The 15,694-nt window shown below is 38.6% G+C and overlaps 2 protein-coding genes across 3 annotated transcripts in view; both read right to left on the bottom strand.

Annotated features, from left to right (window-relative positions):
- Window positions 1-6,942: 6,942 nt before the first annotated feature.
- Window positions 6,943-15,694, bottom strand: part of LOC114669265 (zinc finger protein 721-like) — a 235,882-nt gene continuing 227,130 nt past the window's right edge. The window contains 1 exon segment of the mRNA XM_051932216.1: window positions 6,943-7,267. The gene's annotated coding sequence lies outside the window, so the exon portion shown is untranslated.
- Window positions 7,266-15,694, bottom strand: part of LOC114668771 (gastrula zinc finger protein XlCGF26.1-like) — a 31,108-nt gene continuing 22,679 nt past the window's right edge. For both annotated transcript variants that reach the window (XM_028824706.2, XM_051926126.1), the window contains exon 3: window positions 7,266-8,606. In XM_028824706.2, coding sequence (XP_028680539.2) covers window positions 7,489-8,606 — 1,118 coding nt within the window. In that variant the 3' untranslated portion in view covers window positions 7,266-7,488. The remainder of the gene's footprint in view (window positions 8,607-15,694) is intronic.

Genomic DNA, 15,694 nt, shown 5'->3' with positions numbered 1-15,694 from the left:
ACCTTTACTCTGTTCACATTTTTCTTCATTAAGTTTCATCGATTTACATTTTTCATTCCATCTTAGGTATCAATGCAACTTTCTCTCCTGTTATTTTTCTCCTGACGTGATGTGCGGCTGTCAGTGAGTCTTCCCATCATACCTGTCGGTAGATGTCATTTATTGAACGACAAGAAAGCCTGGTGATAATCAATGATGGGGCTTAGCTGGCTACAAACAGACAGGTAATGTTCACACTCCCCAAATATACCGAGGATGAACTTGCAGCTTGGCAGGCCCTTAGTGGCTTTGATGGCCCTCTGCTTCTGCGGAGTCTGCATAGAGCAAGAAACAGCTCTGTATATTGTGCACATTTTTTATGATTTACATCATTTGTAATGGTTGCAAATTATACATTTGCATGAGGGCAGCTGTTTGATTAAATAATTCAATTGCAATTAATCGCACAGTTCAAGTTTGTAATCAAAGGTCACTTTGTATTAATGGCAATTTATCATATTTTCTTCAAGGAAATTAATATTGTTTTGTATAAAGCAGAAATAACTCAGCGATTACTTTCTAATACAAAACAGTTTTAATAATCAGTTGCTTTAATGTTAAATTATTTCAGTTAGTTTATTGAACATTTTTGTGTAACAGAAAAAAAATGAACAAACGGTGAAGTACAAGTAAGTCAATGTCTCAAAGTAAGAGATTTTATTTATGTATGTATGTATGTATGTGTTTATTTATTTTTGTAGCTTTTAGTTATGAATTTCCCCAAAAGCAATTCTTTCTGTGTACTTAGTATCATACCAGTTGTATTTTGTAGTACGGATGCTAATTAATGTTACACCCCACAAACTGCATGAACCCCCAGACGCTTTGTACATGCTGTAGGGGTAAGTCGTATTTTTAGCTCTCCCTAAGCCCCAATTTCTACGCTTATTCTATTTATTTGACATGTATATTATTTGGTAATACTCAAGTGTTAAATACCTTATGTGAACCCCGCCCCCCCTCGCAATGACTTGTTATATACAGTTTTGTATGTTTTAGTAACAAAAAAAAAAACAAAAAAAAAAAAAAAAAAAGGGAAAAAATAGCATTTCTTCTTTTAGTGTATTACCACAGCATTCTAACATAATTCAGCATGACATACAACATGGCAATGTGTACATTTTAGATTTTAATTTTTTATTTTACATTTGATTATATTTTGTATTAATAGTTTGTGTTTATAATTATTAAATAATAAATCACTAATAAACATTGGCGAGAAGCTATTTGTATGACATCCTGTTCCACTCTGTCATTTATTTATTTTTTTGGGAAAGGTATGTTATTTAATTTTATGTTAATTAAAATAAAATATATATTACTAGCAAAATACCCGCGCTTTGCAGCGGCGAAGTACTGTTTTAAAATTTTAAATATTAAACTGAGGGAAAATGCACCAATAATTATTTGTTAAGGATCTCTTTGTATACCACGTTGTCAGTTCGCCCCTCCGGTTGTAATATGACCAAGCTGTGCGCTGAGCTTACACTTGAGCATGCAACATATAGTTGGCCATGTGAAAAGCAATCTTGCCTCAAATCAATGCCAACCTTTTGTAGGGTCTGTCCCTGAGACTTATTAATTGTCATTGTGAAGCAGAGCCTTACTGGAAATTGGAGGTGTTTGAATTGAAATGGGAGATCAGAGGGTATAACGGGGATGAAAGGAATAAATTAGGTTCTTTTGCAGGCATGTGACCTGAAGTCTCGTGCCATTACAAAGTTTCAGTGGCTGTAAGTTTCTCAGTGACATTATTGGTGCCCCAACCTTCAAAATTAGATTATGCTCAGGAGTGCCTGGAGGATTCAGAGTGTGGACCGAGCTGCAGGCTATGGACGTATATATGTACGTAAGTAGGATTCAGTTAGCGCAGAGGAGCCGCCTACCAAATTTCGTGAAGATGGGGCCATAAATAAGAAAGTTTAACATGGCGGACGTTGTCAAACGTTATGACCGTTATGTGTAGAATATCGAAATGCAACCTGCTTAACACTTGCAAGTATGCTGTAAGGAATGAGCCTGCCAAATTTCAGCCTTCTACCTACACGGGAAGTTGGAGAGTTAGTGATGAGTGAGTCAGTGAGGGCTTTGCCTTTTATTAGTATAGATGTATATGTATATGTGTATGTATACTGTATACGTATGTGTGTGTGTACATATATATATATAGATATACAGTATATGTGTGTATGTATATAAAGATATATGGAAGAGAAGGTCTGTGATACGGTTTGTATATTTGCAGCTGGAGATCCACAAAGGGAGAAAAAAATGAATCACGTATCATAAAGTAGTTTTTATTCCTGAGCTTTCAACCCCTACCAGGGGTCTTCATCAGAGGATAATGCTTAGACTTACTAGAATCAAAGGCAAAATATAGCAACACATTTAGTGTGTGTGTGTGTGGGGGGGGGGGGGTGGAGGAGGTGGGGGAGGTGACTAAGTCAGTATGATCGGGGGGGGGGGGGGGGGGTTTGTATAGTTTATTTATTATGTACATGTTCTTCTTAAGTTAGCATATGCTGGATTTATGTCCAAGTGTCTGTTGATGGCGTTTTCATTTGATAGCCAAGACTCGGCCAACTCTCTGCCATTTTTAGTACTGGCCTAAAAGTAAAATTGCAGAATAGATAGATAGATAGATAGATAGATACTTTATTAATCCCAAATGTTAGACTGAATAATATTGTTAAGTTCGTAGACGTCTTTGTTTGTGTCCGCAAGAATAGCTCGTTCACTCAGCCAATCGTGATTCTTATAATTGGTTTCAATATTGGGAAATACTTCTTCAACCAATTCTTCTTTTGACGTCACTAAATTGCAGAAGTTATGAGGCAATGAAATTCGTCCTGAGGTCAGATCAACCAGCACCTTTCCATTCCCAATTTCCAGATTTCTCTAACCCCGTTATTGACAGTTTGCATTATTTGATCGTAAATGCCTTTTTGCTGAAGTGTTAGCTTAGGAATATTTGATTGCACATACCACAAAAGATCACCCGTGTTGTAATTTTGTTCACGACGCAATTCTACATCGAACGAAGCAGCAGCAGATCGATTCAGTGATGGCATTCCCAATTGATTCAGAACATTGTTCGCGATTTCTAAGCACAAATCTTCAATCATTATCAACGCTCAGTTGTAGAAGTCTGCTGTGAAATCCATGTTTATATTTGAATTTTACTTGCGTATTCAATGGAAAATATCTTCAGCCATGTGCGATTTATATTTCTCCTATAACTGTGTTGGAGATGAAGGAGAGCAGGAAGTCGATATGATTGCAAACAATGCACAAATTTGATTTGGATGTGACGTGTTGCATGCGTCATTAATGTATATATCCCAGAGTCTGTCATTCTCCAATAAATTCAGAGCTTGACATGTACTTCGGAAAGTGACATGTGTAATACCGTTGACAATTCTCAACTGCTGGAAAGACGTTGGACCGGACACATTTACCAACAGCATGTGAACAAAGAAGCATTCATCTTGATTGGGATGCACGGTGTACAGTCTGCCCATTGTAGTTTCTTTGAATATGCTAGGTTGTCCGTTGACTCGCTCTCCTCGTTTGCGTTGTTCAAATGATTTTCTACTCGCATTCCATGTGTGACACGTAGGCACTTCCGAATACAGCAGTGTTTTCACAAACACGTCATTTTGACATAACGTAAAGAAAGCACTTAACGTTGTAGCCGGTGGATTCAGGGCTATTTGTTGCACATTTGCAGCTGTGAAATAAATGCGTTGTCCATTTTCTAGATGTACTGCTAAGTGAACAACCTCTGGACTTCGTTCATGTATGGGAAATGAAAGAATTCGCCATACAGCTTCATTGCTGCTTATGTATCTTCCAGCCTAATACTGTGCGATTTCATCGATATGTATGACCACATTCCTATCACTTCTTTCTGGTTGCACGCCAAAAACTGCCATGTCGCTGCCTTTATTCACGTACAGTAATCCCTCCTCCATCGCAGGGGATGCGTTCCAGAGCCACCCGCGAAATAAGAAAATCCGCGAAGTAGAAACCATATGTTTATATGGTTATTTTTATATTGTCATGCTTGGGTCACAGATTTGCGCAGAAGCACAGGAGGTTGTAGAGAGGCAGGAACGTTATTCAAACACTGCAAACAAACATTTGTCTCTTTTTCAAAAGTTTAAACTGTGCTCCATGACAAGACAGAGATGACAGTTCTGTCTCACAATTAAAAGAATGCAAACATATCTTCCTCTTCAAAGGAGTGCGTGTCAGGAGCACAGAATGTCACATAGATAGAGAAAACAATCTCTAGCAAACATATCAATAAGGCTGTTTGGCTTTTAAGTATGCGAAGCACCGCGGCACAAAGCTGTTGAAGGCGGCAGCTCACACTCCCTCCGTCAGGAGCAGGGAGGGAGGGAGAGAGAGAGAGAGAGAGAGACAGAGTTTGTTTTTCAGTCAAAAATCAATATGTGCCCTTCGAGCTTTTAAGTATGCGAAGCACCGTGCAGCATGTCCCTTAAGGAAGCAGCTTGCACAGAAGGTAGCAACGTGAAGATAATCTTTCAGCATTTTTAGACGAGCGTCCGTATTGTCTAGGTGTGCGAACAGCCCCCCTGCTCAATCCCCATACGTCAGGATCAGAGAAAGTCAGCGCAAGAGAGAGAGAAGAGTAAGCAATCTAGCTTCTCAGCCATCTGCCAATAGCGTCCCTTGTATGAAATCAACTGGGCAAACCAACTGAGGAAGCATGTGCCAGAAATTAAAAGACCCATTGTCCGCAGAAATCCGCGAACCAGCAAAAAATCCGCGATATATATTTAAACATGCTTACATATAAAATCCGCGATGGAGTGAAGCCGCGAAAGGCGAAGCGCGATATAGCGAGGGATCACTGTACTTACAAATGTATTTGATCGAAACATTGAAACAGAATCGTAAAATATTTAGTATAGCGTGTGTTGCTTTTACGTTCAACAGATGACGCTGTGTTTTAAAAAAAAGCATGTTTTTACCTGTCACATGTGTGACATCTATATAATATCTATATAAAAACACGAGCGTATTCGAATACAACGTTGTGTCAAAATTTCAAAGCAATCGGTGAAGAACTTTCGGAGATTTAAGGTTTAGAACAAACGAACATTTACATTTTTATTTATACAGATGTATATATATGATTTTGGCAGCCAAGCGCCATTTTTCCAACCTAGAAGACGTCTCTTGAGATCCGTTTAATCGCCTCGTTGATTGCACGTCTTCCAAGGTAGTTTCAATACCCATTTCCTGCACCGAGTCATCTCCCCTTTTATGAGTGACTGTGTTAGTGGCCGTACTTCGTACAGGTCTTTGAACGCACTGAATACTTGTAACTGGTGTCGCCCGTCGGCTACTTTCGACAGGGAATGGAAGCAATTGTCGAGTAACAAAAATTATTTGTAAGTGATTTCGCATTGAAGAAATAGTAAAAACTTGATCACTTGGGTCAATACCTAAAGAAATACACACAGCAAATGCAATTGAGAATACACCAGAATCTGTATGATTTAATTGTTGCTGTGCGTCTTCATAAACTATGGGAGGTTGGTAAGGAAACAAAGCATGAAGGAAACGAAGCTGCTCTTCGGTGAGGTTGAATTTTTTATCAGCGTTTAAACTGTCATAGACATGAATTACTGCACCATCATAATAGGTACACATCCAGTGAGTCACTCGTTCAGTAGCTGCAGAAGGTAATATTTGAATATGTTTTGCATTTTGTGGAATGGGCATTATAGGTATGTCAGGAGTCCACATTAGGAAAACCTCGAGGTTGGAAAATTGTATGCGCAGCTAAAATTTCGTTGAATTTGCTCATGTGATCTGTTGATAAATAATCATTATTTACCAAATCATTCACTGCAAAATCTGACAGTGGTAAGATCACTCCTTCCATAACACTAAACACAAACACTAAGTAGACACTAACACTAAAAAACAGCAACACCGCTGGGAAGAACACTAAATGAGATAAAGTAAAAGTCTACTAAACTTCTTTATTATAAATGGTTTATTATAGCAGGTGAGGGGACGCTGGCGCATGCTTGTTGTTGCCGCTCCTCCCTGTTAACAACACTTTTCGCAAAATTCGCCTCAATTCTGCACTTTCTTACGCTTGTTTTATTTCGTTTATTGTACGTATAGTTCGTGGATACAGCTGACTCGAATTGCATGGATTTGGCTGAATATTTACAGATTTTATGGACTCCACTTTACTGGGAACAGCCGAGTCTGTGGATCACGGGATGATTTTTCTTTGTACCTGGTGATCTAGCACCTCGGGATGATCTGTCTCCGTGATAATATTCGCTATGCTTATCTGCTCCCGTTTCATCTTACAGTACCCTATGACCGGGAACTGATCTGATGTTCATACTAACCTGGTTTATGGCTTATGGCTCCGGGGCGATCACGCCTGAAATTACCAAGCGTTACTGTTTATGGCTGTGTATTGGAACATCCAAATCCTGCTTCCTCCTCCTGCTGTGCTTAGTGCTGCTTGCTATCGCCGCTCACCTACGCTACCACACCTGCCTGTCCTACTGACTCCGTTGTGCTGTGCTGCTTCTACACTGCTATCAGCTAAGTATCACTCACTATTTTAGCGCTTTGAGAACTGAGAAAAGCGCTATATAAATGTAATAAATTATTATTATTTATTATTAAACACTAAAGTACAAAAACGAAGTAGAAAGTAACCGCATCAGCTGCGGAGCTCAGCTCGGAGCGAAATGAAGTGAATGAAATCAGGTGAATGGGAGGGGAGATGATCACGTGACTCCCCCACCTGCCTTAACTCTCCGTCCCTCCACAAACACAGTCACACAGATCCCAACTCTCCTTTATATATATATATATATATATATATATATATATATATATATATAAAGCTGAACTATTATTTATTGTGTGAGGCTGTGTATATTGTAGAGTTTTTTTTTTTCTGATGAAATATGTATAATATATTGTAATAGTTCTATATGTAATATGTTTGTTATGAAAACAGAGCTAGACGCATGGTGGAGGCTGTAAAGCCTTTGGTGAGAAGCGGTTTGCATGATGCTCTGTTCTTTATTTTGTTTCTGGAAAGGGAAAACGGATATAAACTTCTTATTCTCCTCTGTGTTGATTTGTTTTTGACACAACACCAATTAGGATGGATTCCAGTCAGTTAAATGTGCTTACTATCCAGAAAGGAGAGAACCTCACTCTTTAGTCAGGACATTTCAGTTGAGCTTCCCTCTGGTGTGAATTCCGGTGCTTCTCTGAAGAGAACTCCTCTGACATTGCCGTTTGGAATTTGGCAAACAATTCTATGGCTTCTCTCTGAGATTAATTTCTCAACAATAGTTTAGTTTGCTTACTTTCAGGAGAGGACTGAACCTCACTCTTGATTCCTGAAGGGTTCTAGTTTTTCTGCACTGATTATTGAACTACTACTGTTTTTATTCTGCTGTGAACTCTAGTGTGTCTATTAAGGTGGCCTATATGTGAAAACAGTTTACCACATTCATTGCAGCAATATGGCTTCTCTCCAGTGTGAACTCTAGTGTGGTACTTCAGATTGCTCATTTGTGAAAACTGTTTACCACATTCATTACAGCAATACGGCCTCTCTCCAGTGTGAATTCTAGTGTGTCTCTGAAGACTGCCTGTATGTGAAAACTGTTTACCACATTCATTACAGCAATATGGCTTTTCTCCTGTGTGAATTCTAGTGTGGCTGTGAAGACTGCCTATATGTGAAAACTGTTTACCACATTCATTACAGCAATGAGGCTTTTCTCCTGTGTGAATTCTAGTGTGGCTCTGAAGAGTGCCTATATGTGAAAACTGTTTACCACATTCATTACAGCAATATGGCTTCTCTCCTGTGTGAATTCTAGTGTGGCTCTGAAGGTTGCCCATCTCTGAAAACTGTTTACCACATTCATTACAGCAATATGGCTTCTCTCCTGTGTGAATTCTAGTGTGTTTCTGAAGATTGCTCATTTGTGAAAATTGTTTACCACATTCATTACAGCAATATGGCTTCTCTCCAGTGTGAATTCTTGTGTGGTTCTGAAGATCGTCCATTTGTGAAAACTGTTTACCACATTCATTACAGCAATATGGCTTCTCTCCAGTGTGAATTCTAGTGTGCTTCTGAAGGTTGCTCATTTGTGTAAACTGTTTACCACATTTATTGCAGCAATATGGCTTCTCTCCTGTGTGAATTCTAGTGTGTTCCTTAAGGTTGCTCATTTGTGTAAACTGTTTACCACATTTATTGCAGCAATATGGCTTCTCTCCTGTGTGAATTTCTGTGTGGTTCTGAAGGTTGCTCTTTTGTGTAAACTGTTTACCACATTCATTGCAGCAATATGGCTTCTCTCCTGTGTGAATTCTTGTGTGGTTCTGAAGATGGCCCATTTGTGAAAACTTTTTACCACATTCATTACAGCAATACGGCTTCTCTCCAATGTGAACTCTAGTGTGCTTCTGAAGAGCACTCCTGCCAGAGAATTCTCTGCCACATTCCACATTGCAGTGATCTTTGTTTCCTGTATAAAGTTTAAAAGGAAAAAGAAAAAAGCGCTTATTTTCAATCCACTGCCTTACTTCAACATTAACTCACATATAAATACATGATGGCTGAAATTAGGAAAAACCTTTGATCAGCATAAGCAATTATAAAACTTTAGTTGTACATGGAAAGACACCTAATTTTTTAATGTTACATTCTCTATTACAACTACTCACCAGGTGCACATGTATAAAATTTACTTATCCTCGGAAGCCATGCGTGTAAGCCATTTCTTATGCGCAAGTCAGGATTTATAAAACCAGAACTTGCCGTGAAAATTGGCTTAAAGTTATTGCAAGATTTGAGCATTCATAAGTCCTGTGCAGACATGTTTGGTATTGGCATTTTAGCAACTCCAGGTGGCAAAACGAAGAACTGAATACAAAAATCTCATTTCTTTGCACATTTCACATTCTGATGTTTGACAGGTTACACAAGGAGTGATTTGTGATATATCACAATGACATTTTGGCTCATGATGATGACTGAATTCCAAGCTGATTTAGACTCCCTACTGTCATCCTCTTTGAATTGTGTGCTGAACTGGAGACTTCATTACAGAGACCATCACGCAGAAGTCACACAATCCCAGTTCTCTTACTGGTCTTAACAGCTGTGGGTTATTCGGTGATGGCGGCTTTTCAGTGTGAACTGCCTAACCAGTGAGGAATCTCTCAGTCACCTTGAAGTACGTCATGCCATCTGTATGGGGTACTCTATATAATATGGTAGAGATACATACAATATCGTTACCATTGGGGTATGTAAGCTGTGATCAAAATGCAACCTGCAATCTGCAGCAACTTCTGCAGGCATTAGCAGTGGTGGTCTTCTTTGGCCTACCAGTCCCTTTAGAATTACTAAACTCACCAGTGCGTTCTTTTTTCTTAATGATATTCCACACAGTTGATTTGGATCATCCAAAGGTTTTACTTATGTCTTGAATGGTCTTATTACTGTTTTTCAGTCTCTCAACATTAATTTGACATTCATTTGCACAACTCTCGCCCGCATGTTGAATAATGGCAACTACAGAGTCCAAAGGTAGTAAGCCAGCTGAGGTGTCTTATTGCTACTTGACTACGGCAATGAAACACACCTGAGGAATCACAAACACCTCTGACACCAATTGTCCCAAATGTTATGGTGCCCTGAAATGAGGGGAAGCAATACAGAAAAAAAGTGCCGTCATTTCTGCAAGGTGTAACTGAAATGTTTGCAAATCCCCTTAAATGAAAATCAGTAATGTGTAATTTAATCACATCCAAATTATTTAATTTGTAATTTTAAATTGTGGGGAAAAGGGGTAAATGAAAGAAAAATGTTTTTGTCTTAGCCATAATGGAGGTTCCTGTATAAAAACAAAATGCCATGCCAAGCATGAAAAAATGCACTTTCAATAATCAGAATGTGTCCGGACATTCGTCCTCAATTAAACTAAAACCACTTGACACAAAAACAAACCTCAAGATGGCTTCTTTAAATCACCAAAGCAAAAGAGAGCAATGGATGAGGGATGCCTCAGTGCGAGGGCCTACAGATGCTGCTGTGACCTTGGAGAAAAATTAGATGAGAAAACCGAGGAAGAGCGCAGCTGTTGGTGTTTTAGCTCTAAAGGGGAGTGGCAGGTGACACAAGGACTGGTCACCTTTGTGACATGCTGGTGACATTTAATAATGATTATGGGTATCTACTTTCAGAGCTTATTTATGTTGAGTAAACTAAAATTTTCCAGGTTTTGTTGTCTATTTGATCCAATGTGTGTGCTCATGTATGGAATTATTATCTCTGTTATGGCTACAAACAACAGTCCAAGCCTGCACTCAGTGAAGAGCACTATATAGAAGAAATACAACTAACCTAAACAGTAGTGTTACACAAATTAATCAGTCTTGAATTAAAATTGTTCAGTTTTTGCTGTTTATTGTGAAATCGGCTTGCATTTGGTTGACTGGTCTACAGAATTTATGACATGGAATATGTTAAGCGGATGGCACGCGCAACACTGACAAAAATAAAATGAGTATTTCTCATAAAATAATTGCAATTTATCATTTTAGATAGCCAGCCATTTTCTAAAGTAGAAAAATAAGGATTCAATCATTTAATTCATAATTTGGATGCATGATATACTCTGCTAAGTAGACAATTCTTTCCAGACGTAGCATTACTTGAGGTGTACACTTTCATGACATCTCATTTAAAGGGGCATGTAAAAGTTTAGGGATCCCCCGATCAAAATAACTTACTGTGAATAGTTTAGTCAATAGAAGATAAATTGATCTACAAAAACAATAGATTTAAAGATGAAACACTCCTTTCAGCAGATTTGTGTATTATCTTTGTTTTGTAGAGTGAAAAAAGGAAGGAGTAACCCGCCAATGTTTGGGAACCCCAAGTGATTAGAGGTCTCAGATAACCTTTCCTAAGATCTCAGACATTAATTACTTCTTTAGGGCTTTGGCTTGCTCACAATCATCATTTGGAATGGCCAGGTGTTGCAAATTGCAAAGCTGAATGTATTCTCAGACTCCTCAAACCTTGTTCCAAAATGTAGCAGTCATGGACTCCTCTAAGCAGCTTCCAAGCACTCTGAGAAATCAAAATAAATGACACAGGAAAAGGCTACAAGAAGATAGCAAAGAGTTTTCAAGTAGCCATTCCCTCAGTTTGCAATAGAACTAAGAAATGGCAGTTAGCAGCAACAGTGGACACCAAGTTAAAGACTGGAAAACCAAGAAAATTTTCTGAGAGAACTCCTCATAGGATTGTTAGAAATGCAATTCAAAGCCCCTCTTTGCTAAAACTTCCAGGAGGTCTTTTGTAGTCAGACTCTGGAGTGCTGGAGTGGTGATGCACCATTCTACTATGCAGCGACGACACCACCACAAATATGACCTTCAAGAAAGAGCCGCCAGAAGAAAAATTAAATTATTTAAAAGTAAGGTCTGCTGGCCAGGGAGGATATAAAAAAAAAAAAAAAAAAAAAAAAAAAAAAACTAAATCAGCAGGAGTTCCAAGTCCACAAGACCACCCAGCCCCAACTGGGCATTCTACCCAACATAAATGATCTCAATCACTCATTATTGTTTTCAGGCTTTAAGAGTAGCTAGAGACCCCCTCTTCATACACAGAAAGTAAAAGGTAAAAAAGTGAGAGGTTTATGCAATGATTTTCTTTTCATTAAATAGAAACTGGAAATATTGCAAAAAAAAAAAAAAAAAAAAAAAAAATTGATGAGAAAAGGACATTCAGCCAAATCTTGCCAATCTGATCCACCTAATTTCTCCAAAGCTACATCAGTTTAAGTTTTGAAGGTCCCTAAAGTGCTACATTCCACCACACTACCTGGTAATTTATTCCATGTGTCTGTGGTTCTCTGTGTGAAGTAAACTTCTCTAATGTTTATGCAGAATTTCCCTTTAACAAGTTTCCAGCTGTGTCCTCGTGTTCTTGTTGAACTCTTTTTAAGGTAACAGCCAAGTAGAGCTCTGCTGCTACAATTCCCTTGACGATTTTAAATATTTCAGTCATGCCTCCTCTTAATCTCCATTAGCTTAAAATGAAAAAGTTGAACTCTTTTCTGATAATTCATACCTCTCCCTAGAATTAGCCTAGTCGCTCTTTACTAGACTTTTTCCTAGCACTGCTTTGTGTTTTTCATAGCTTGGAGACAAAAGCTGCACACAGTAGTTCAAGTGAGACCTTACCAGTGCTTTATAAAGCTCCAGCATAAACTCCTGTAACTTGTACTCTACACATCAGGGCGCTATATAACCTGACATTCTGTTTGCCTTCTTAATGGCTTCTCATCAAGTGTACTTTTCATTTTCAGACCAAACATGTATTCGAACAGTGCAGTTTTACCTCCAACATGTAAATAAATGTAAAGTATTACATTAAGTTTAATCTTCCACAAATTTGCCCAAGTATGTATGCTGTCTAAGTCCCTCTGTAATGATTCAACAGATTCTAGATTATCTGCCAATCCACCTATCTTGGTATTAGGGGTGGGCGGTATGAGCAAAATTCTATATCACGTTATTTTTCTAAATTATCCCGGTTTCACGGTATTCGACGGTATTTTTTTCCCCATGCATGAGTGTATGTTAATCACATTTTCCACTGCAATTACTGTAGTAGACTGGCTAACAACCTATTCCACTGTCATAAGCATTGCACATCGTACAAAAAAAACATTGTAAATGTGCACACAAGTATTAATACAGGTTTGCATGGCCCCATAAAGTGAGTTTTCAAGGGGGTGGCACTAATGAAGAGAAGGAATCACATTAAACGACAGTTGCAGTCAAAATATAGAACCATTTATTGAACAAATTTTGCAAACAACTTAAACTATAATTTTGACAACATATTTTCAACCATCTAAAGAGGCAATAAGACTTAGTAAAATATCCAGAGGTGCTTGTCAAAAGTTCTACTGCACTGAACATGTCTTAGAAAATGAATAAATAGTAAATTTTTTTTGTAAACCAACTACACTTTCTGTTAATGTTAACCATCTGTGTAAACTGACATGTTAAAGTGACTTTTAAACAGCTTTACCATCATTAAACTGCATAATATTTAAACTAATGAATAATAACAGTAAAATAAACAATAGTATTATTACTGATAGTTGCACTATTACTTCAAGACTTCAAGCCCAGGTGCATTACACAGTATTCACCAAATTAAAATAAAATAAAACAAGTGCAACTTGGTGATGACATCTTTACCAACTGAACCATTATTTAGGCAAACTGCATTAATATGGACCTCACTTCAAGCTAAGCTACAGTGGGGCAAAAAAGTATTTAGTCAGCCACCAATTGTGCAAGTTCTCCCACTTAAAAAGATGAGAGACACCTGTAACTTTCATCATAGGTATACCTCAACTATGAGAGGCAAAATGAGAAAAAAAATCCAGAAAATCACATTGTCAGATTTTTAAATAATTTATTTGCTAATTGTGGTGGAAAATAAGTATTTGGTCACCTACAAACAAGCAAGATTTCTGGCTCTCACAGACCTGTAACTTCTTCTGTAAGAGGCTCCTCTGTCCTCCACGTTACCTGTATTAATGGCACCTGTTTGAACTCGATATCAATATAAAAGACACCTGTCCACAACCTCAAACAGTCACACTCCAAACTCCACTATGGCCAAGACCAAAGAGCTGTCAAAGGACACCAGAAACAAAATTGTAGACCTGCACCAGGCAGGGAAGACTGAATCTGCAATAGGTAAGCAGCTTGGTGTGAAGAAATCAACTGTGGGAGCAATTATTAGAAAATGGAAGACATACAAGACCACTGATAATCTCCCTCGATCTGGGGCTCCATGCAAGATCTCACCCCGTGGGGTGAAAATGATCACAAGAATGGTGAGCAAAAATCCAAGAACCACACGGGGGGACCTAGTGAATGACCTGCAGAGAGCTGGGACCAAAGTAACAAAGGCTGCCATCAGTAACACACTACGCCGCCAGGGACTCAAATCCTGTTTAAACCAGTACATGTGCAGGCCCATCTGAAGTTTGCTAGAGAGCATTTGGATGATCCAGAAGAGGACTGGGAGAATGTCATATGGTCAGATGAAACCAAAATAGAACTTTTTGGTAAAAACTCTACTCATCGTGTTTGGAGAAAGAATGCTGAGTTGCATCCAAAGAACACCATACCTACTGTAAAGCATGGGGGTGGAAACATCATACTTTGGGGCTGTTTTTCTGCAAAGGGACCAGGACGACTGATCCGTGTAAAGGAAAGAATGAATGGGGCCATGTATCGTCAGATTTTGAGTGAAAACCTCCTTCCATCAGCAAGGGCATTGAAGATGAAACGTGGCTGGGTCTTTCAGCATGACAATGATCCCAAACACACCGCCCGGGTAACGAAGGAGTGGCTTCGTAAGAAGCATTTCAAGGTCCTGAAGTGGCCTAGCCAGTCTCCAGATCTCAACCCCATAGAAAATCTTTGGAGGGAGTTGAAAGTCCGTGTTGCCCAGCGACAGCCCCAAAACATCACTGCTCTAGAGGAGATCTGCATGGAGGAATGGGCCAAAATACAAGCAACAGTGTGTGAAAACCTTGTGAAGACTTACAGAAAATGTTTGACCTCTGTCATTGCCAACAAAGAGTATATAACAAAGTATTGAGATGAACTTTTGTTTTTGACCAAATACTTATTTTCCACCATAATTTGCAAATAAATTCTTCAAAAATCAGACAATGTGATTTTCTGGATTTTTGTTTCTCATTTTGTCTCTCATAGTTGAGGTATACCTATGATGAAAATTACAGGTCTCTCTCATCTTTTTAAGTGGGAGAACTTGCACAATTGGTGGCTGACTAAATACTTTTTTGCCCCACTGTATACACATAAATAATAAAACTGCAACTTGCATTTATGATGCTATTTGTGGTATAGCCCTACGGAATCGTATTAGGGCCGCGGTGAGGAAGAAAAAATACGGACAAAGGGAAGAAAAAAAAAAAAAAAAACCTATTTTGAGAATAAAGTCGACATGTTGACTTTATTCTCAACATTTCCACTTTAATTTTGACCCTTATTTTGAGATTAAAGTCGACATTTCCACTTTATTCTCATAGTTTATTTTATAATTAAAGTAGAATGTCGTAAACTAAACTTCATCCTAAAATCAATGTTTAATTTACTACATTTTCTCAAACCCGTCATAAGTTAATGCAGCACATTAAATGCTTTTGAGTGGTGTTCCCCGACCCAGTAGTTCATCACTACGCTTCTTTAACTGACGTCCTCCGCACTAAGAGGAGGCGCCGGCAGCGATCACTGCACAGAATCCATTCACTTCATGATATTCCTGCTCTCTGAAAATTTAGAATGCTAAGATAAATACTCGATAGCATTTTCATGATGAAATGCATTAACACTAGAATTACCAGAGCCTACGAAAAAACTCGTAGATCCGGCCCACCTTAAATCGCTTCTTAAAACCCTTCTCACCTCTCCACCAGCGTCTTTTGTCATCTAAATGTACTGATAAAGACAAGCTGCCAGCAGCCGGCTATTCCATCCCCGC

Source organism: Erpetoichthys calabaricus, chromosome 1, assembly GCF_900747795.2.
Source record: "Erpetoichthys calabaricus chromosome 1, fErpCal1.3, whole genome shotgun sequence".
Taxonomy (NCBI): Eukaryota; Metazoa; Chordata; class Cladistia; order Polypteriformes; family Polypteridae; genus Erpetoichthys; species Erpetoichthys calabaricus.
Note: the sequence above shows the minus strand (reverse complement) of the source record. Positions and strands in the feature narration are given on the sequence as shown.